We start from the raw sequence: 23,591 nt of genomic DNA on the forward strand, positions 1-23,591 counted from the left end.
GAACCTGCCTTTCAGTGAACAATGGTTTAGGCTGTGTTATCACTCATAATAAATACCACTACCCTTATTCAGACAGTGCATGGCACATTGGTCTCAATGCAATATTTTTTAGATCTATTTCTCCCCCTCCTCCTCCTCCTCCTCCTCCTCCTCCTCCTCCTCCTCCTCGTCCTGTTCTGTTCTGTTCTCCCTTTATTGCTGTTTTTCCGTCACAAGTAAGGAAGAGTGTGGAAAATCTGTCAGAGGAGAAAAACATACCCATGGCTGAGATTCTCTTGCTCCCTTTCTCTTTGCATGAGAGAGAGTGAAAGAGGCAGCAGCTCACACAGCACAGCGGTTGGCAGCCTGCAGTACTTCCTCATCCTGACTGCTGTACAGAGGCAGGCAGCCGTTGGTCCTGACCCTTCATTTCGCCCTCAGAGTTTCTCCACGGAGCTCGGCAAAGGGCAAACATTTTTAGTGAGCTGTGCCTCAGGGCACTCGGGCAGAGGGCAGGCTCTAGGACAGCGTCCAGCACCTAACACGTGAGTGAACTTCACCACTGTTGGTTTGTTTGTTTGTGTATTTTTGTTGTTTCTGTCCTTCACGCTCTCTCTCATTTCTCACTATGGTGATATTGGGATATGTGGTGGTGGATGATTGTCGGGCTGTCATAGGAAAACCTGAATTCATTTTTATTAAAAGTTTGGAAGAAAGTGAGAACAACATCTGCTGCTGATGTTTCTGCCAGGTTTCTCACACAACTGTCAGTGAAATGTGGCCTTTGCTTAACTCAAGAATTAGTACATACAAAATGTTTTACAGCATTGGCTAACCAAAGGTGACTGTATTTATGCTTGTGATGTTACAAATTGCAGTATGTTATGTCAAGGCCCATGGTAGCTGTTTTTAAAGTTAAGGTGCCAACCAACCACTGAGCAAAACCACAAAGCATTTTTGAGAGGATGTGATGACACAGTGACATTTAACCGACTATCTTATAGATCATTTGTTTCTCTCTACCAGTGCATTTAAAAAAACAACCTATGCAACTAACGTATGTAGCTGTTTGCTACTAACCCTATATGATGTGATAATTGCTGTCATTGTTGTCTGACCTGGCTCAGGTCTAACCCTTTGAAAAGCAAATACATACAGAGCATGAATGTCATTGAACTTCTTTTAGATTGACAAACAGCACAAATAATTAATTGTAGGAATTTAAAACACCTGTAAATATGTGTTAAAGTGAAGCCATAGTTTAGGACAAAAGTCTAAAACAGCGCAGTAACAGTATGAAACTGTGGAGCAGCACATTCAAAACCGAATAAATAACAAGTCTTCAAAAACAAACTGTAAACGTGCAACCACAGAATACCTTTCCCTCTATCTTTCATGAAATATTGCCAAATTGTTGACATTTTAGCAAAAGCTAGCTACCGGAAATCACTTCCTCTTTGATGCTGTAGAAACGGTACTTGCCAGGGGCAGTACAGCGCAAGTGCTGTTTTGAAGCGGCTAAGAAGAAGTGATTTCTGGAATAAGAAAATTGCAGAGCAAAGCAAAGCAGCACAGTCACTCAATGCTCTTAGCCTAATAAAGTGCCATCACAGTTAGGCAGCAGGTTTTGCAGCCCGCTGTAGAACTGCAGTTACCTTTTTAAGGTCTGTATCAACGGCAGTGACAGTGCGTTCGCTCTTATGCACAGAATGTTCCTGGCGCTGGGAGATTTTATTTCACTCCCATGTGCTCCATATTCTACACAAAAACATCAAGTGAACATTTAAGGGGTGGTGCACATGGCTCATCCTGCAGTGTACCAGAACAGCCCACATTTAAGGTCAGAGAATGGTCAGGGCTGGTTAGCTCGGATTTCCTTCCATAATCTGAGGCAATTTGTGGTTGTGGCGAGCTGAGCTGGACAAGTTACATATTGGCTCAATGAATGTGTACATGCAAGGTATTTTCTCTGTTACAGTATATACTGTAGTAGGGGGTTGTACAGAGTAATTATTGGTTTTGTCTCAACATCTATCCTATTTTTGCTGAGCAGTATAGTTCTACTGCAAGTAGTAAAAATATAAATACCACTTTTTTTCGTACAACTAAATTATAGTAATTGTTGTCATGAATAATGGGTAGAATATAGGACTGGCGTCACGATATCTTATTTGACATGTCAAATTTGACCTATTGTTTATCTTGACTTTAGCAATTTGCACGAGTTTTGATCTTGGTTGTGTGAAGAAAGCACATCATCCTCTCCCACAGGGTTGATTCAGATCAGGTGATATTCAAGAGACTGTTTCAACCAGACCAAAACAGATAAGTATCAGCTGGTATTGACTCCTCGTGCTTTCTCCTTATCTCATCGCAGCAGTGAAGTCAAGCAGCAACCGTCAGAAAATGTCAAAGAACCTACTCTGTCACATATTTAGCCTTTTACAGTCATCAGCCCATTTTTGGAAGCAATATAATTAGAGTCAATGATAACCCATTACTTATGGCTGTGGAGACCACAAATTACATTTGGTTTTCTAATTTAGTATTTTCAGAGCAAATTCAATATTTAGCTTTTTTTTTTGTTTTGTTTAAGCCACAATGTCATAATCTTACATGTTGGTGTGTGGTTAAGTTCAGTAAATGTTTGTCATTTTTGTAAGCTGAGTTGCTTTTAAATAGAGATACCAAAGTCACTGTCTTAATTCTGGGTTTGTTCAAGTTCACAATACAACTTTGCTGTGTGTCTCTCAAAGACATTTTAGCTTGGTAACTGGGTCGTTTTAGAGTAAGTGGGACACAGCTCTGGCTTCTAAGAATCAAATCTTTGCATTTATATGGAGATGCATAATTGAGTGGTCCAAAGAAGATGGATGAGTCTATAACACGCTCTAGTGTTTAAGCTGGTTTAACCTTTACATGCTTGTTTTCAATCATTACATTTCACAACTCTCTGATTTAATCTGTTATTTGTAGTTCAGTTTCCCCTTTTATTTCTAGAACTAAAAAAATATAGCGTCAATGGGAACATCCTCAATTTTGCCTGGCTTCCTCATTGAGGCGACATCAAGATGAGAGCAGGTTAAGAAGCAGGTCAAACGTGTGCTTGGCAAGGAGTGGTGCTCTAACCATGAAAGCTGATCTGAGGGGAGGGGAGCTATCACGCAGCTGAGGTCTGATACCGCCCGGACAGGGGGGTTAGTCAGAGGATCTTGCCTTGAGAGGTCTTCGTATCATATGATGGACCAGCAGGCTCTCATACAGGCAAATAAACAAAGTGCATACATTGTGTTCTTAATAAAAGTCCTTAATTCTCAAAGCAGCAGTGTAAAATGTCCCGACCTTAGATGGCAACAGTTGCTGACGGGTATCTCTTTAATGTACTTGTAGTTGGCTCAGGCCCTCTCTGCGCCTTTTAAGCATAATATCATTATTTTTTAGATCTGCCGCTGACTATTGGCTACTGCAGATTTTTTATTGCGGCATCACTTGTCCTGCCTTTAGCTGTCATGATGCCACAAACGCAACATTTCAGGCACTGCAGCAAAACAACAAAATATATGTGGTTACGATCAGAGGTTAAGATGCTGTCCTTTTTGCCGGCCATGTCCGGAGATGGCTTGTTCACGTGCATGCAGAGAGGAGAGGGTTTCCCCATGTCTGTCAGAGGCAGAGGATCAGATAACCTCAGCCCTGATCAATGAGTCAGCCCGTCCTCTGGGAGTTGCAGAGCTTTTTACCAGTGCACTCTCCTCTGGATTAAGTGCACTTCACCATTCCTCCATTTCCTACAGCCACTCATTGTCCAGATAAGTACATTTCCTTCTGGACATCACATTGCACACCTTTAACTGTCTGTGTGACCACATCCTGTTGGAGTGGGAAAAACGAAACTACCAGCTGCCATCTGTAGCAACTCTTGGCTTGTATATTTTTGGAATGGTCACAAATGCCATTGTTTGACAGTTCTAGCACAGTGTAGTGTTCGTATTCACAAAATGCAAAGATATACTGCCTGTTGTTCTGTGCTTCCCTCCGTGGTTTTATAGCACACAGGGAACAATTCAAATTATTACTCATTCAGAGTAGTTGTATTGCAATTTTTTTTTTTTTATAATATGATTATTGTAAAACATTTGAACTAATTACCTCCACTGTCCTGTGTCACCCCCTATTTATCTGTTTGTTGGTTGGTTGGTTTGTATGTTTGTTTGTTTCACAAAAAATGTACAAAACTACTGGATGGATTTCCACAAAACTTGGTTGAGGAATGTGGCATGAGTCAGTGAACTTTTGTCACTTTCCTTAAATTTGTGACATAGGGTGTTTATTTTCTGACGTTTTCACTGATTTCCCAGGGGAAAATGTATGGATCTTGTTGAAAAAATATTTCGGGAACTGATTGTGTTTGCAAATTGTTGCAATTTGATTGAAAGTAAAAGGACGGTTTGGCCTTGGTGAAGGTATGCCCTTAATAAGTGCTATGCTAGTTTTAGACGTTTTTATGTTTTTTTTGTCAGTGGTGTCAAAAGTAATTTTTAAGGACAAAATGTTTTGATGGTCTCATGTTTGTAAAAAGTGCTTCTTTAGTTAATGTTCATATTTGCTCAGTGCTTCCTTGAGGCATACAGTAGACAGTGGTGTGCTGTGTTAAAATAGAGCAACCTTCAGATAGACGATACTGACAGTCTGTGTTGGAGGAATCTGCCCACCAGCTCTGATCTGCTGCACTGCAGTGAATACACAGGCATATCAATACTTCGTTTTTTTCTTCTAGATAACAGTTTAGAAGGTTTTCGTAACTTCATGTTTTCCTTTTTCTCTGGACGTTTCTCAGGTGTACTTTAGCTGACAAACAGCCATGCTCAAAGCGGGCGCCACCAAGGTGGGGCTGCCCAAGCCCGGACTCCAGGAACGGGCGAAGCAAGCCTCCTTGGTCCCCTCCTCTTCCTCAACCACCTCTACAGCCATGAAGACCTCCAGATCCTCCAGCATGCTTGCCTCAGAGCAGCGCCTCAGCAGGGTGAGTCATGAGCACATTGCAATTTACCACTAATATGGTGATACATTTACATCAGGGATGTCAGTTTGAATGAAATAACAGACATTATTCAGGACATCAGGACATTATTGTAACATCATTAGACCCGTAATGATGGTATTAACAGCAGATGTGTTTCTATGTGTTTCTAGCTGAAGAGAGCGAGCAGTGACGATGCGTTGACAAAGCCTGCGCTGGGAGCTGCTGCCTTTGGCTCACGGATGAAGAAAACTGTGACCACTGGCGCCATCTCAGATCTGGCCGAGGCCCGTCCCCGCAGCCTGTCTGGTAAGGGACCACAATAAATACAGAGGAATGAAAAATTTAATGAAAAACATGAAAACATAACTGAATACCTATGGGATGTTTCGGACCATGTTCAACAGAGCTCCCCACCACCATTGTCAAAACACCTAATGACACCTGTAGAGTTTAAGACCGACTCGACACTATAGTTGTTCTGGTGGCTCAAGGTTGCCCAACATTATACTATTGCACTCTTACTGTTTTGGTTTGATGTTTTTAAAAAGCAATATAACCGCTGAAAGCATGGGAAAGAGCTGTAATCCTCAAAAATGTTGACGTGATCCTTAAATTGCATCAGGGTTTAGAGATTATCACAGTAAACACTATGGTAAGAATGTAACTAACCACAATAGGCCACTAGAGGGCCACATTACACCACTTAAATCCCAGTACACACAGTCAGTGCTGGTGGTAACTGCCTTCTTTACACTTCTCTTTCTTCTGTCTCTTTCTTCCTGCTTGGTTGGCACTGGTGGGGTGCAGGTGGCTGAGGACTAGGGTTGCCTGGGTTTTGATCCAAAACTGAGAGACTGGGTGCATTCATAGTCTGCTCCTTGGACAATATCTGCTAATTTTTTTTCTATCCAAGTGCAAGAGAGGAAAAAATGATGTTGCTGTGGTTATTGGCTGGTGTTTTTTTGTGTTACTTTGCTTCAGTGTGTGAAGTGTGTGTACTTGTGTGCATTGTTTATGTATTGTGGTTTATATTATGGTCTTTTCATGTGCCTTATCACTGAAGGAACAAAGCTCTTAAGTAAAGGAGCACATACTATATGTGACAATAGCTTTGTTATGATATATACACATACAGTAAATGCTGCGTAAGCACACATGATTTTCGACAAACCATTAGATTCAGCTCCACTGTAGTTGTGGAATTAAGTAAATTGATTGTTCAAATTGTTAAAAAGTCACCTTAAATATAAAACCTGTAAGTGTAAGCCGGCGCAGTATCAGTTATCAAGGTTATACAGTTACCTAGTATTTTGTGTAAACTTACGTCAGGGGAAAATGAATGTGTTATTTTGGGTAGTAACCTTTTGTTTATCATAATAATGATAAAAGAAATTGTCTGTTTACATGATGTCATATTTATATATGGCCAAACATGAATCAAGCATTCCTGTGAAGTGGCTTGTTTACTGTAACAGTGCATTCACATGCTCTTCAGAAGCTCCCATTTCACCAGTTGCAAAGTTGTTCCGACTTTGGTAATTGTATTTGTGTTTGTCCCATTTAAACAATGCCTTGACACATCTTTCCAATATTTACATGATAATGAAGAGCAAAGAAATAGGATCAGGTGTGACAGGCAAAGAGATATACAGATAGATAAATGTATGCACATCAATGATAACAAATATTTGTATTGGCTAAAAGGTATTGTGTTAGGCGCTTGTTAGAGATCAACATACACAAGTGACAAAAGTGCAACATTTAAGAAGTCTGCATTAGAAGCTACTATTTAGAGCTGTAAAATGTAGATAATTGGTTTATAAGTGATGGCCTCAGAAACTCGACTTTGCGAGTTGTGAATTTTCCCTGTTTTCTTTTTTTATGAATATTCCGTCACCACATGAACGCACAATATTCACCTATCACAAATGTATTGATTAATAATATTTACTTATTATTTAACCTAATCCCTGTCAGCTGTCTATGTACTGTACAAATTTAACCTTATACAGTTTTTCACAACTGTGCCGTGCCATAGCAAGCAAAGTGTTGCTTGCTATGGCTGTCATATGGCTAACACAGCAAACAGTCAACACTGTGATGTCGGTGAGATGCTTTTGTATTTGCTCTCTTTCTCTACCAGATTGTTCACCTGTGTGCAGCTATCTGTAAAGGTGTGGCAAAAATGAAGGGAATGAATTAAACCAAGATTTGCACCAGCAATAATTCAAGTGACATTGTGGTTGTGGTGTTAGCATGTGAAGGCCAGAAGAAGGGTGGAGATACCTGACAGACCACATCTTTGTGATAATATGCCTCAGAGGAAATGCAACACATTGCTGTTGTTGGGACTCTGTGGCCCATTCCATCCATGTTCCCTTTCTGTGATTGAATCACATTTCTGTGTGTGTTGGACAAATATGGATGTTGATAATGACAGGGATTTGGTTGCAGTAATTATTGTTGTTCAGAGCACACTCCTCAGTGAGGGATATAACTGTGTTTGTTTATGGGGGCTCATCTCCGCAGCGTGTTGATCCTGTGCTCTCGTGAGATTTGTCTTCAAAGGTTTTTGCTGCTGGAGCAAAAATAATTGAATTCTACTTGACAAAAGACTCTGGAGGAGCCTAGAACCCAGGGCCAAGTGAGGCCCTCAGCTCTTTCAAACACAATTAGACCATGATCAGCTTTCACTGGACTGAGTGCTAATTAACCAAAGTTTTTTTTTTTTTCTTTTCACACCCCAGGACAGGAACAGGATCCCACTTTGTGCCGTTCATGATAAATTCATGATTTAAAACGTACTGCATCTGACCTAGTTTTACTGTCTAATTACTGGTAACCAACCAAAGCTGAGGAGAGGATTTATGTTAAATACAACGTTTATTGGTAAAAATAAAACCATCTTTAAAAGAGGGCAGAGTGGTTTACTTTCTATGAAATAAGCTGCCCCTTTTTATTTAGCTTGCTTTGTATTGTAGTCGACGATTGCGATGTTAATATCATCTGTCAGATTGGATGTTTGTTTTTCCCAGAATGTTATCCTCAGTGTCTTAGCCTCAAACACAATAACCAGCTTTATTTACTTTTATGTTCCTAATTAAATATTATTGATGGTTTGCTCTCATCAAACATATAAGATAAGATTAGATGGACTTATAGATAGAGCATATTATAAGCAAAAATATAAAGTGTATATGGAGTAAATGCAGAACCAGTTCTTACTAGAAATACCAATTGAAATAAAAACTTACCTGAGCTATTAAACTGATACTAAAGTGGCAATAGAAAGGAGTAATGACAATGGTAATAGGAGTAACATTGCACATGATAATGAACATAATATGATTAACATAATGTTTGCACATAAATAGTAATTATCATATTACTTATTATTATTATTTCTCTCAGTGTCGGAATATGAGTAGTTGTCCAATTAGGAGTGGTGATAATTTGAAAATTTATCAGTGTTGATATTTCATCTAAGTTGCTGCACTGAATGTATTTTCTTTATGAAATACTCTCAAACTGGTATTAATTCCCAGTTAGTATAATATCCTATACTCGTGTATAACTGTAGACACATGGCAAGAGTGGTGGTTTTGCTCAACGTGACGTTCCCATCAGCTCGTCCACCTGGGCTGGGAGTGGGACTCTACGAAGCCACTTGTCAAGACGTATGAAGGCAGACAGTGAGAGGATGTGTCAAACAGGTTACAGAAAGCGAGCTAATCAGCAAGTGGAAAATCAAATCGGACACCTGAAAGAGCAGTGATGGTAAACTATGCATGCAGGCAAGCAGTGACAGTCATCATTTAGTCTGCTGCCTGCTTCTAAGTGACTGCACCTGACCTGAGAGGTCTGCTGAAATATCCACACTGGGGAAATGCCATGATTTGAATATAGATTGAGGTGATGATCTGTGGTATTTTCAACTCTTTGAGATAAAGCGCATTTATTCATGTGGAAGGGAGTAAAAACATCTCTCTGAAGATGGTTTAGTTTGTGGATGAAAAATTGCAAAAATTGCATCATGACATTTTGGAATAAACATGTTCTGGACTTATTGGGCTCTATGACACAGAGCAACGATTTTTCATCATGATGGAAAGTAATCGAGGCTTTTCTCAAAGGCTGTCATGTACATGTTGTGATTAGACTGTGGTTGCTTGACAGACTCTTTACTGAGCAGCAAAAACAAATATGTTGTATGGAGAAAGAAAAAAATGCACCTTCTTTTTTTCCCCCTCACAAATGATGCACTCCATTTTTGTGCAACACCAAATCTAGTGTCATCTTTTTATGGACCGTAATTTGCACCCACATCACATCACATTGAGCAAATCATTAATTAAACGTTAGGAATGAGGGCGGCAGTGGTGAGATGCAGTATTTATTTTCACAAGCTCCATCAGAACTAGGTCGTGCCTGGGATACTGTGCATACATAGAAAATCAAAGAAACAACACAGATGATAATTATGCTAATCCCTATCATTTTGAAACTACTGCAGTGCTTTGAGAGCGCACATTTTCTCACATCTTTTTATAATCATGGAGCTGATATGTGATGCCCTCTTTCCCTGGATGAAATCAATCCAACCTGCCTACGCTAGGCATAAACTGCTATTTTTAATCTTGATCTTTTAAAATATTTTGTGGTACCTTCTCATCTCCAATTCCTACCAGATATCAGCCAGCATGTACCTGCAAATGACAGATCTCATTGTAGTTACTATATAAGTGTGATAAAATGATTAAAAAAAAACATTATCTATAAAAGAACATTATTCAAACAGACTGAATATGATTTCATAATGCAAAGAACATAAAGAACAACTTGAGGGTATAAATCAGTACACACAAACGCTGAGTGACAGTCTTGACCGACAGTCTGACCCCACCCTTTCCTGCCCTCGCAGCATGCCGCATTATCAAAACTGTTGTTTTTGCTAATGGGGTCTTGTCCCCATCCTCAGTTGGCACTTTACCAATTCTACCATGCTGTCAGACAACGGGTTAAAACCCAGCCACGTCCTGATAACTTATTTAAAACGTGTCATCAATAATTCAGCAAAGCTTTCACTCGGAGAGGAGTCCCTGTGGAGCGTGCATGGAGAAGAGACAAAAGATAAGACTTCCTGCTCTATAAATAACAAGCCCAGTAGGGTTGGCAGCAGGGCATAACTTTGTAAACTGGCACTTCATTGACAGGCATTTTCTACACCTCTTTTCCTTCGATGCGTGCACACTGATCGTTAATAGTAGTGATAAGCGTCACATAAAAGTCCCTAAGAAAATCTTTACTGCTTTAGATTGTCTTAAATAACAAGTGTCCGCTTGTAAACACTTCTTCAGCGTGTATCTACCTCTACTTATACTTCACCTTTATGTCTTTTTCTACTGCTGCTTTTGAAAGTTGTTTTACAGTTTTGTTTCAGTGGTGATACCTCAGACAATAGATTTGAAGAGTCAGCACCACTAGCATCACAGTGGCATCACAAAGACTGTCGTAGGAGATTATATGTTTATTATACAAATAAATGTTTGCAAAAATAAACTTTTATGTAATCATTTTGAGTTCTCGTACAGGGATCGTTGTAATAGTAGGATTTTTAAATGTTTGTAGTGTTGTGTTTAAGCGTTGTTTTCATAGTGTGTTCCCTGTTACATTTGTGTATATTTGCAGAATCTAGTATCACATTTTGCCTTCAGGTAAAATTGAGAGCAAACATTTTGAGTCTTTGACTGCACATCTGAAAACACGTGCACCTGTCGGTGTCAGTGGGTTTCTGCTGCAAGGCTTCGTTCTGAGTGGGTGGCACATGTCAGGGTTATACTGTCACTTCAATGAGCATGAAGACCAAAGTGAATGATCAGGATCAGCTTAGTTTTAAGGGGACTGTTGGGTCTTGGTCGGGGGTATGCACTTAGCTTACTACTATAGTTTTTTGCTTTGTCATTCTTTATTAATCCATCAACCTAACCTAACACAGGTGACTATTTGTGTTGTCTTCCTGCCTCTGCTGTAGGAAAGGTCTGTTGTCAGAGAGTGATGGACACAAGGTTCCTCTTAGTTTGTTAGTCACATGTGAGTGTTGTTGGCAACATCAGATCACTTTCTGTTCCTGATTCATCCGCTCGTAGTCTGCATCATTTCCTTATAGCGCCAATTGACTGTCGGGAGAGATAGGAGAGGATGGATTTATGAAGAAAATGTCAGTTGACCTCAGCAGTCTCAGTCAAGGAGAAGAAGAGCGTGTGTGTGTGAGTGTCACTGCCCAACTCAGACTCCAGACACCAGTAATGTATTCCCAGCAGGGCCCTGTCTGTGTGTGTCCGGGTTTGTGAGGCATCAGAGGGGAGAAGTATGGTGCTCGAGCTCCTCATATCTGTCAGATGAATTAATCAAACATGGCTCAGTTCACTGGGACGCCTCAACCTGCATAAGCACTCAGCCATGACAGACGCACACTGGCACAAACAGCAAGAAGACATATAAGGGTGAGCATGCAGATGGACACTTAAAAGTATGCATGCAAAGTTACCCACACCTTCTGCGTCCTCCATACTGTCCTATCTTAGAAGTATGATATACAGTATGCTCGTTTACTCCTCCGTTTATTATGCATGCAGTATAGAAAGGATTATGGTAAGCTGCGATAGCTTTACACCTACTCAACACTGTGGGTTTGTTTCAAAGGCCAGAATTAACACTGTGTTTACAGATCAACTCAGACATAAAGACACCTAGCCCTATTTTAGGTTTGTTGACCAGAGTTTTGGCATCAAATCTGAAATTCCTCTCTTTGTGACCCCACTAAGTCCCCATAAAGATGCACGACAGAGTGAAATGGTCTTGCCAGATCTTGAAAGAGGCCTGAAGGACCCACAGAGATGGACGTCCTGCGGTGAGGAGAACATTCTTAGCTGGATTACTGGCATGTTTGTTTACTGAGGTGAATGTGCTGCTCCAAGATTAGGAGAGAGGAGAATATTAAGAAAGGGAGAGCAAACTCTACCAGCGATGTGTGCATCATTTATAAGATATGAAAGGTTTGGAACCAGCCGTGTACAGTATTGTATCAAACAGTTAAGTATTCATCCTGACGTTCGCAGAATCACGATGCAAACTAGCCATTCTTTACAGCCTGTGGATAATTTTTAAAAGGCTTCTCTGGAGCTGAGAGTATTTTATGCATCAAATACATTTTTCACTTTCATTTTCATGGTTCTTCTCAGCGGTGAGCAGGAATGAAAAGGGCTGGTAGCTCTGAGCTTATGCAACACACTGTAGGTGCCCATACACCTAAAAATATCAGTGCTTATCTGTGTCAAGTATGGCTTTAAAAAAATATAGTAAAGTAAGGATGAATTTTGAATTTTGGTTTCTGATGAATAATACTTCACACTGACTTGTGCTGTTGGCTAAGAGGGTTTCAATGATTGATAATCACAATAACATACTGTATCACGGATTAAATTATGTAATTATTAACTGTCAACTGAGGTTGGATGAAACACTGGCTGTCACAAGTAGAGCCAAACTGATTTATCAGCTGGCTGATATCAAGCCATCCTAATACCAACTTCACCCAACCTCACCAAAGCTAGCACATTCCCCCCCCGTCCTGATACACATGTACAGGCACACTCACATAGACACACACACATGCCTGCTATTGTCTCCTGCTGGGCGTCCTGCAGGGGGAAAAGAACAGAGTCTGGGGTGGCCTCTGATCCCCGGCACAGCATCTCCTCTCCCCATTTATGAAGACATCTGTTGGGTAATGGCAGTTGTGATTCTATGTGGGGGGGAGGGAAAGGATGGGAGATTTTGTTAGAGGTCCCAAGCTGCAAGTTCACTTGGAAAAAAAAAGACAAGAGCTGTACTGTCCCCCTCTGCCAAAAACACAAATAGTGCCTTTCCTTTACTTGAGCTCTTCTTTCCTTCCTTTCTCCCTCCACCCTCCTTTCACTCTCTCTCATACTTGTCCTTTCAGTACCAGTGAGAGGGACGGTTCATCTCACCATTGTTTAACTCGTATTGGTGTGAGTAAATTGGCTGACAGCAGTGGGAGGAGGCGTGTGTGTGTGTGTGTGTGTGTGTGTGTGTGTGTGTGTGTGTGTGTGTGTGTGTGTGTGTGTGTGTGTGTGTGTGTGTGTGTGTGTGTGTGTGTGTGTGTGTGTGTGTGTGTGTGTGTGGGGCCCGGGAAGCCACTCCTCCTCTGAGCTGATTCTAGTCATCACAGCAATAATGAAGTGAACACGACGCTGCCTACCCGCCTGCCTGCCAGTGTGACATACTGTCACTGTTTTGGAGGACGCACACACACACACACACATTCAGAGACACACGCTCACAGTCACTCACTGACAGGACACGCAGCCTGCCTCCTCACAAATGCATACACACACTCGCACAGTCCTGGGAAGGATTGGAGACAAGAAAAGAAGAACAGAAGGAGGGAAGAATACGTCTCATGGTTTCCTCTCTATTTCACTGAGCGCTTTTGGTTGTGGGTGCTGAGCAGAGACAAAAACCTACACACACTCACACACCTCCCCTGCAGCCACGGATTCTTGGATTAGTCCGCCCCGGTGTGGAGTGTGGGAGTCGCGGAGTGGACCACTATGGGGAACCAGGCGGGGAGACAGGAGGAAACAGAGTCAGGTCTGCTTCTCTTGTAGCGTGATGTTCCTCAGCATCACTCGTCCCTCTTTGTGTCTGTCTATCTCTGTTGATGTAAAAGGCAAAGACATTCATTTGTTAAATACAAAAGAATGGAGCTTAATCTCCTGTCATGTCATATTTGAGTACATCTCCGACAGACAGGTCCTGACTAATGAGTGTTGACTACAAAAGAGTACTGACTGATGAGTTCTGATTAATATAGCCTGGAGTTATAGCAGCTGTTTCTACGAGTTTGAGTTTTTCTGTACAGTCATGGATCAGGTGTGTCACGTTTCTGTGTTCAGTCAGTACAGGTCTGTTTGTGTGTATATGGTTGCACCTGTGTGTAGATATTCCGAGACAGGCGGGGGAAAAGGCTGAGTGAGTGCTAAGCATGAGAGAACCTGCCCTCCACTGCTCTGAGCTTGCTGCGCCGCTGTAAGATTTCCATTTCAAAGTCCCTCTGAACTGCACTCAGCAGCAACTTCACAATCGAAACACAACCAAGCTTCTCCTCATTTCTAGCCTCTGAATTCCATAAACAAAACAAGAATTTGCATCTCATGTGTTGTGTATATCCTCCTCATATTTTTACAGTTACAGACAATGCATTTGTACAAATGGAGCTTCATCGTATCTTTGTGCTGGTATGTGATTTTATTTGCATGTTTCCAGCTGAGCAAAGTGGATACTGAACAGAGCAGACTCGCACACAGTGGAGTGTTATATCAGCCGTGGGTGTTAAAGCTGCATCATTTCATAGCAGTTGCATGTGTTGCTTGAAGATAGAGCACAGTAGGCTCAGATTGGTGGTAGCAAGCTGCTGCATGCTTGAAAAGATTAGCTCCCAGTTTCTTCTCCAGATGCACATACAGAGTGCACAGTTAATGCATGATACACAGAACCAATGATTGTAGAATATAGACATAGGAGGAAAGAAGGCTATTAATAATGTCTTTGATTGAACAAGTTATTATGTATTTATTGTTCAAAAATCCAATATTATTCTTGTTCTCCAGGCTATGAAATGTATTTAAACTCTGCTTGGTACAGGACTCCATGATCTTTTTTTTCCAAACCTACCACATGAACCAACGTTATAGCTGACTCAGCTATATGTTGTAAATTGATTGGCTCCCCACTTTGAGCCTCTACAGTAAATGAGAATTGATTATTAAATAGCTTGATTTTTCATTATGTCCACTTGTGATATGAAGCTGTAGATGATTGAGTACTGAGGGAGGGGGTCAGACAAGCCCTTGAATCAATTTTCACAAATATAACAATAGTAAGCATGCAGACTTTTAAACCTTGAATTGAAGCACTAGTTCATTATCTGCTTTGTTTGAACAGCAGGATAATAATGGATAAGAGCAGTGAAGTTTCCACTTTCCATGTTAGCCTCCGTTCTACCCAGATGCTGAAACAGAGCCAGCTGAGGTTTGTCAGACAGAATAACAGCTCTGGTGCTGGACGCAGGGAAAGAAACGTGGGAATATGAGGAACCGTTCAAATTTGATTGATGGCGTTATCTGTGAAGTGGCAGGGTAAGGAGTAAGCTGTCTGCTGCAGCGATAAGGAGGTTGTTATCAGCAGCAAACTACACCAAAGGCTACTACACTGAGCCTTCCTGTCTCCCCACTGGCTCACCAGGAGAGCAGCCAGGACTAGAGCCTGTGGTCAGCATGTTGTCAGCCGTTGATGAATTGTCAGTAATATATAGTCCAATAACAGTGGGTCTATTTTCAGGACTCAGTCACTCATACCCGTTTTGGCTCAGGATCAAACCGAAGCGAAAACATGTTTGTGTAGTGAGGTAAAATAGATTGTTGTGACTTTCATGACTTTCAAAAATGGTAAAGTTCACACTCTTGTGGTTTCTGCCGAAGTTTGATTGGATGCTTGAAGGGAGCTGTAATGTTTAGGACACTGCCAAAAACATGGAAAAGCAAAGAGTTGGGGATACTATCAATATAGCAGTTGTCACTGGAATAACATTGTTCTTTCTGTTCACAGCAGCACAGCAGCATTAAGGTAATATTTTTGAATGGAGATTGGTATATGGGTGTAGAAACCAAGCTCAGCTAGCTCCATGATAAGGACATCCAAGATTTGTCTGAAAAATCTGAATATAATTTCACTGACTTTTTATATTTTTTAGGACTCTTTAATATATGATAGCCAGATTATTCAGCTGAATAGTGTACTTCCACTTTTAAATACATTTGTGCTGTACTACTTTTAATAGCCCCTCCACAATCATGGCCAACCAGGTGTTTTCACTACATCTTCTTCTTAAGAGTGCTTCACAGGAGTGTGTGGGTGTGTGCACATGATTTGACGTCTCCCAGCATCTCCCGTTAGCTTTGTTGTATCTGTCGGGGTTGGGACATCTCACACATTTGTCATTTTAATTGTGCCAGTTTAGTGACCTCACAAGGTTCCCATCATGGATTATTCCAATGGAGGTCTGATCATGTAAAGCACCTGTGTGTGTGGGGGGGGGGGGCTCATTGGGTGTTTTTTTGCTTGCAGGATATTGTTGCTTGTCTAGATTTAGCCGCCATCTTTATCATAGCACGAGAACTAGATTGCATTCCTCCACCTTAACTTCAATCAAGCTACGCCAAATTTCACACATGCATAGATATCAGTTCTCTAAATATGCCTCTATTTTTCATTAAGATCCATGAATTATTAGAAGGAAGAGATGTGTTTTTAGCCTGTGGCAGAAGATGTGTAGACTTTCTGCTATCCTGATGTCAATGGGGAGCTCGTTCAACCGTTTGGCAGACAGGACAGCAAACGGTCGTGATTTTGTTGAGGGCCTAGGTGTCCCTCGCAGTGAGGGAGCAGCAAGCCGATTGGCCGATGCAGAGCGGAGTGGACGGGCTGGGGTGTAAGATTTAACCATGTCCCCGATGTAAGATGGGTCCGTTTCACTCTCAGCATGGTACGCAAGTACTAGTGTCTTGAAGCAGATACGGGCAGCCACTGGTAACCAGCAGTGAAGCAGGTGCGGTCTGGGTGGGGGCTACCACAGAGTTGTCGATGGTGATAGTAAGGTCATGGGTGGGAGAGCTCTTCCCTGAAAGGAAAAGTAGGTCGGTCTTCTAAAGGTTGATTTTCAAGGGGTATGCGGACATCCACTGAGGGCTGTGTGTCAGACAAGCAGAGATTTGTGCTGCTACCTGTGTTTCAAAAAGAGAGAATTAGTTGGGAGTCATCTGCGTAGCTGCAGTAGGAAAAGCCATGTGAATGAATAACAGAGCCAAGAGAGTTGATGTACAGAGAAAAGAGGAGAGGACCCAGGATGGAACCCTGAGGGACCCCAGTAGTGAGAGGACAAGGTTCTGAGATCTTCTCTAAGTTACCCGGTAGGTACAGTCTTTGAGGTAGGTTGAGAGCAGGGAGAGAGCAGAGCCTGCGACACCCAGATCCTGAAGGGAGGAAATAAGGATCTGGTGGTTCACCGTGTCAAATGCAGCAGAAAGGTCCAGAAGGATGACCACTGCTCTAGCAGTGTGAAGTTGCTCAGTGACAGCAAGGAGGGCAGTCTCAGTTGAGTGGCCTGACTTGAAACCAGACTGTTGAGGATCAAGAAAGTTGTTCTAGTGTGGATATGAAGAGAGTTGATTAAAGATAGCGCGCTCAAGTGCTTTGGAGAGAAAAGAAAGAAGAGAGACAGGTCTGTAGTTGTTTACTTCAGATGGGCTGAGGGTGGGTTTCTTCAGGATAGGGTTCACTCTTGCCTCTTTAAGAGAGATAAGGAAGCAACCATTTGACATGGAAGTGTTTATAAGATGGGTGAGAAAAGGAAGAAGGTCGTGAGCAATAGACTGTAGAATGTGAGAAGGGATGGGGTCAAGGGGATAGGTGGTTGTCACCAACATAAAAACCAACAAAAAGCAAATGGACAGGGGTAAAACATAACCTCCTTGGCTTAGGTACTTAGGTCCCAAGAAAAGACCCATTTCACTCATGTGAAGTTAACATTTGTCAATCAAGACACTTCTAACACTGATAGTAAATACATTCCTGTCTTTAGTAATGTCTTTTGAAGCACTGATTCATTGTGCCTGGTGAGTACTGCTCCTAGGCGTAGCAGACACTGACACCGCTGTGAGCAACAAGCCAAAGAATGTGGAAGTGCGTAGATTACTGTGCCATCTCAACACCATATCAGAGGAAATTGACACAGGGCAGGGATTCAACATGAGGAAACAAGTTTGTCCAACTTCTGATAGCAGGGACACCATGAGGAAGTTACATCAGTCATACTTTCCATGGCAGGGAGCAGCTGGTACAGTAAACACACCAGCCATCCCACACTGCTTTGTGTTTGCAGAGGGAGGCGTGCGCTGGTTAAATGTCCTGTTTGTGTAACCAGAGACAACAGACTGACCATCAGAGTTCATTGTAGCCTTTAGGCCTGAGGTCACATCAGAAATCATCAATTTATGGAACTAAAATGTGTGTATGAAACTGACACCCTACGTTACTGGAGCTGGATCTGACATGTAAAGCCACTCAGCCTGTGAGTGTGTGTTCAATGGATAGCAAAGCAAAGTTGTACTGATGAGGTTGGCGTATCTGTCAGATGCTTGCGGCAGTGGTTGATCCTCACTTTGAGATTGTAGAGTTCTGCTGCCTGCTTTTTAGGGTTTTTTCCTATCTTTATTCAAGAACCTGCTCTTTCAGTTTGAGAGCAGGATTTATTGATTTCACCTAATTGGTTTCAAGGCAGGTGGGCAGGACAAGTTAATTCATCATCACTACACCGGACCATCTGTGGGTTGGGGAATGTGATAGACTTGTTGCACAAAAAAAGAAAAATCCCCAAAAAGATCTAAGCGCAAAAGAAAAATTCCAAGAGTAGAGGAGAAATCAAAAAGCAGATTTTTCACGTTCACAAAAACAGCGTGAGCACGAGGAGAAGAGTTGAAGCTTGAGCGCAGGAAAGCTGTCCGAGCAACAAAATATCTGAGTGCAAGCAAGCAGTTTGATCACAAGTAGAGCAAATCTAAGCACAAGTTGGGCTATCAAAGTGTGAGCGCAGAGACTTAATTAAGAGCATTTCAAAATCTGAACATGGAATCAATCAGTCCTGCTGTCAAACTGAAAGACCACACTCTTGAATAAATATAGGAAAAATAAACCCATACCTGCTACCCAGCACTGTCACTACGTGGAGGACAACAGACCCCAAAAAAATTATACCGCCATCAGACTGAGACCTACTGTAATCATGGATTATTGTCTTTCATTCTGTAGATGATGCATCTTTGTTCAGTTACTCCCAAAAGTAGTAGTGGCATTCATTAAAACATTCTCACAAAAAAGGTTGCTCAGCTCATATGAGAGCTTCCTATAAAAGGGCTCTTTCCCTATCAGGTCATGACTGTCAGGAATGAATGAGATGTTGTTCTTCAACTTAATTGTACTCGAATGCACTGCAGAACTGTTTTTCGCTTTATGCAGAATTTGTTGACTCTGTTGGTTAAGTCTCAGACGGTGCATCAATGGAAGAACCATAGCAACTTAAATGGTGGTTGATACTTTGCATCTTGATCTTTCCACAGATTTTGTTTGTATATCCATGTTGTGGTAAATCCAGGAAAGTAAATCCTGCATGTACTTTCCTGGATTCCCCAACAGGAAACATTTATTCTAATACATTGTTTATTATAAAGGTATAAGGCTCAGATAGAAATGAGTTCAGCAGTACTCATTCCAACCTGTTACCCATCACATACACTGCTATAAGCATGCAGTCATTTAAAAAGGCTTATTATTTCTTCATTGAGGGCTGAATTTAACTGTTTTCCATCTGAAGCACTGAGACATTTTCTCTCTCAGTGGGCCGGCTCATGGGCCATGCTATTGGATATATCTCTAGGCTATTGGATCCATAGGCATTGTGAAGCAGAAGGTATCAGCATACGGAAACTGTGTTAAAAGTCTAGGCATGCAGGCCAGTTAAATGATTCAATTAGAATGATTAAAGGAGCACAGGAACCCAGGCCAAGTGGCACTTTGTGGCTCGCCAGCTCTCATGCTGTGCTGCAGAGGAAGCACAGAGCTGTTTGCGTTTCAGTCAGAGGCAAGCAGCTCAGCTGAAAGACACAATCAAGTCTTGCAAACTGTACTTTTTTTTTTAAAGGCAGGATGGAAGGTTTCTCCCAGTCAGCTGTTGGCGTATTTGATTAACATGCTGCCTGCTGACACACAGTCACCGCTGTGACTTCAGACTAACATTGTACAACGGTGTTTGGCTGCACTACGGTTTACAGAGGAGGTTAGAAATACTTGATGTGTTTAACGACATGAAATCTGTTATCAGTCAGGTAATACTTTAATATTTCTTCCTCTTACATTTTCTTGATTTCCAGCCTTTTTTGGATTAGCCAAAACCACAATGTTCAATTCTCTTTTTAAGGCTTCATTATTTCCTTGATATTGAGTAATCTCAAGAGAATAAATATTACTTCACCTTACATCAATATAGAATGAACTGTGTGTGATATTGCCATTTAACTAGTCTCCAAATTGGAAAGGTTTTGATGTCAATATGAGGACCTAAGAGATAACCGCGTTAGTGAAAATGATTATGAGGCAAAAAAAAAAGCAAAAATCGACTGTTGGTTGAATGCTAAAAATTATTTACATGGTTGAGAAAATCCCTTTATGATTGTATAGCAAGTCAAGAACACTCTCCAGGATGTAGGCGGACATATTTCTTTGTCAACAATAAAGAGAAGAAGTCATGACCAGAACCTTGTGCACAAACAAAAGTGTTAGAGTTATGGAACAAAAAGAAACAAATCAACTTCTACCAAAATTATGGAAAGACGAAAGTGTGGATAAAAAAGAACAGCTCATGAGCATGGTGCTGGTACTGTTGTGGCTTTGGCATGTATGGCACATGGTTTGTGAATGGTTTCATTGCTGAAAGAAGCGACAAGGTGAATGTCATACAGGAGCATTCTGTGCTCAGATCAATTCAAATACATCCAAACCCATTGGATGACATTTCATCATTCATCCGGACAGAGATCCTAAACATATACGACCAAAGCAACCAAAGCAACCAAAGAGCTATTCAGGCTAAAGAGGTGGAACATCTTTGTCCGGCTGAGTCACTCACCAGACCAGACTAAATGGCAGGCAGTCATTGACATAGTGATTATCAACAAAATATTTAAAAAATCATAATTTGTGTTTGTTTGAATGGAGCCTACTGTATCTTATATTTAGCATGATTCAGCTGATGCCAGAGAGAAAGATCCTTTGCAGTGCCTAAAATCAATTCAAATCAGTTCAGGGCTTTTTTGTGTAAACAAATAAAAACACCAACAAATAGACACTGGTGAAAACCTAACGTCCTTGGCTGAGGTAACAAGGTAACAAGTGATGCTCTAATGGTTTGCAGTGGCACATTGGACTGTTGTGATACAGTTTACAGAAGCATGCAGGCTAATCTCTGCTCAGCCACTGTGGCAGTCATGGAGCCTCGGCTCTGACTATCTTCCACTTCACTAAGAGGAAAGGAATGCCTGTGAGTCCCAGCAACTGGCAGACGGGCGCCTGTTGACCTATTCCATACCCTGTCAGTCGGACAACAGGAAGGCCAGAGACGCAGACTGGGTTTTCTGTCCCTCGTCTCCACTTCCACCTGACTGAAAAATAACTGCCCACAACATTTCCTGGAACCCAGAAGGGTTGACAGAAAAGTGACAGCCAGAGATTCCCATCCACCGCTTGTTTTGAGGTGATGAGGCCAGTGCGTCATTTCAGCTGCCAGCTCTCTGGCACTTGACCACCTGCAGTCAGTAATTCAGTGTGACTCCTCACCCGTAACCTTCCTGTTCTGTAAATTGAAGACTCTGTGCACTGGCTGGCTCCAGTTAACGGGCTGGTGCTGGACTCTTTCCAGACACGTAGCTCATGCTGTGGATTTGAAAGCTTATCTTCATTAGAAAGAAAGAAGCCGGCATTGTGCATTACTGTGATCACAGCGCTGACTTCCCATAAAATATCAGAATGCCTTTGGATTACTGGAAGTCAGTCTGAGCAATACAATTAGATAATTAGTTGTAAACCACACAACCATTTCATATACTTTTCATTCATGTTTATTTAAGTTAGCAGAAAGTCTGTCTGTGTATCTATTGTCTAAATCCATTCATCCATTATCTATAGCACTTATCCTTTTAGAGGGTATATCATTATTTGCTTCAATCAATATATCGTTGACATTTATTTAGTTTATGGAAAGTTGGAGTGTAAATCACTTTCTTAGACACTGAATAAAAAAAATAACACTCTCTTTCATTGGGAATGATTTTCTTCAAAGCTGGTGTTTCACAGTATTTGCACTTTGCTATCAATAATAGCCAGTCTTCTCACAGTGCATGAGTATTTATTCCCTGCTGGAGGAGAAAAGCTCCTCTGTGAGCCATTTAACTGCCCATTCAACTCCTTTTCACAGATTTAGTGCTTCTCAGAGCTGGTTCCTACAAATGGCTCTGGAGCTGAGCCGGCCTACATCGAAGACGGCACTAAATTAAGACTGAACTGACTCTTATCCACAGGGGTGTTTTATATGTTTGCTTTGATTTGCAAAAGAAAAGATGTGCCCTTGCACATTTACAAAAGATAAATTATTCTAAGAAATGTAGCTTTTGTTCCCCGTTGAACTCAAGACGATATATACAGATTTAATTTAATTACAATTCCTGCTTTTCATTATAATTTTTTTAAAGAGGGTCCTCTAACGTTTGGTCAGTTGTAGGAATGTCATTTTTAAAATCTTCCTTTCTGGGAGTTTGTCACTTAATACACAAGGCTTTAAAACAACTGTGTTGAAAAAACACCCAAAAATATAACCTGCTCTGCACCTGTGTTTGTACTACAAAATACATTTTGGTATTTGTTTGGCTGGATTAAAATATGGTAATGCGTACTCTACGCAATGATAACTATATTTTTGGAAACAGTCTCAGGCCTTGATGTCCAATTCAGAGCTTCCCTAACAACCTGACACACTATTCCAGTTACTCTTTAGCATCTTGCTGTCGTGCATGTGTTGGCTCCTGGCATCAAGACTGGTGTCATTCCTGTGCACACATTAAACAGCTGTTGTGATGTCATGGTTAAAGAGGTGGGCGATCTAAGGATGAGTGAGTTCATGTGCTCCATCTGGGTTTTATTGACTAAGATCAAGAGGAAAACAGAATATGAAGGAAGAGCGAATGAAGAGGCTGTCCAACAGTCCCAGTCCTGACATCACTCATCCTCATGGGAATGGAGTGATTTTAATCACATCGGACACTTCGCTCTCTCTCTCTGTCTAACAGGGACCCATTGTCCCTCTCTTTGTTCCCACCTTTAGTCAAAATATGACAAATGGCCATAGATTAGACAGGACCTGGTACGTTTCTTTCTATTTCTGGACCTGTAGTGCGAAATAATCATTCACAACACACAGTGCTGACTTGGTGTTAAAATCTTCCATGTGACAGGAAAGAGTTTACTAGTGCACGCTGTACTCAATCTGTCAGTCATGGATTCATCCTCTGTGAAGTGCAGTTATGGCCCTATGTATCTTTGTGAAGTGCAGGCCTGCCCAGTAAATTCATCTCATTGGAATGAAATGCTTATTTTTTTAATGTGGATATAAACGACAACATATCTTAAATCCAAGCAAGATGGAGTTCTATTTAAAGAGCAGCTTTTGACTGAGAGTCTTATCACAGAGAAATTCAGAGTGGATAGAGCATCTTTGCTTTTTTCTTTTGAATCTGAGCCTTTGGTGTGTTGATTATCATTATAAAGTCGAACTGATTAAATCTATATATATATTTTCATGATTTTACATTTAGCCAGGGATGTGTCTTTACGTCAATACCTAAAG

The 23,591-nt window shown here is 41.3% G+C and overlaps 1 protein-coding gene across 5 annotated transcripts in view; it reads left to right on the forward strand.

Moving 5' to 3' along the window:
* The window catches only part of specc1 (sperm antigen with calponin homology and coiled-coil domains 1), a 69,062-nt gene that overhangs the window by 10,150 nt on the left and 35,321 nt on the right, over positions 1 to 23,591 (forward strand). For 3 of the 5 annotated variants that reach the window (XR_004616009.1, XM_034606032.1, XM_034606036.1), the window contains exons 2-3: positions 4,817 to 5,002; positions 5,173 to 5,308. Coding sequence is in view for 4 of the 5 variants with exons in the window: in XM_034606032.1 (XP_034461923.1) it covers positions 4,841 to 5,002; positions 5,173 to 5,308 (298 nt within the window). In the remaining variant the exon portion in view is untranslated. Of the gene's footprint in view, positions 1 to 385; positions 525 to 4,816; positions 5,003 to 5,172; positions 5,309 to 13,268; positions 13,676 to 23,591 lie in introns of those variants that run through there. The other 2 variants (XM_034606033.1, XM_034606034.1) reach the window with 2 other exon arrangements.

The sequence above is a fragment of the Hippoglossus hippoglossus genome, chromosome 14 (genome assembly GCF_009819705.1).
Source record: "Hippoglossus hippoglossus isolate fHipHip1 chromosome 14, fHipHip1.pri, whole genome shotgun sequence".
In the NCBI taxonomy this organism is placed as follows: domain Eukaryota; kingdom Metazoa; phylum Chordata; class Actinopteri; order Pleuronectiformes; family Pleuronectidae; genus Hippoglossus; species Hippoglossus hippoglossus.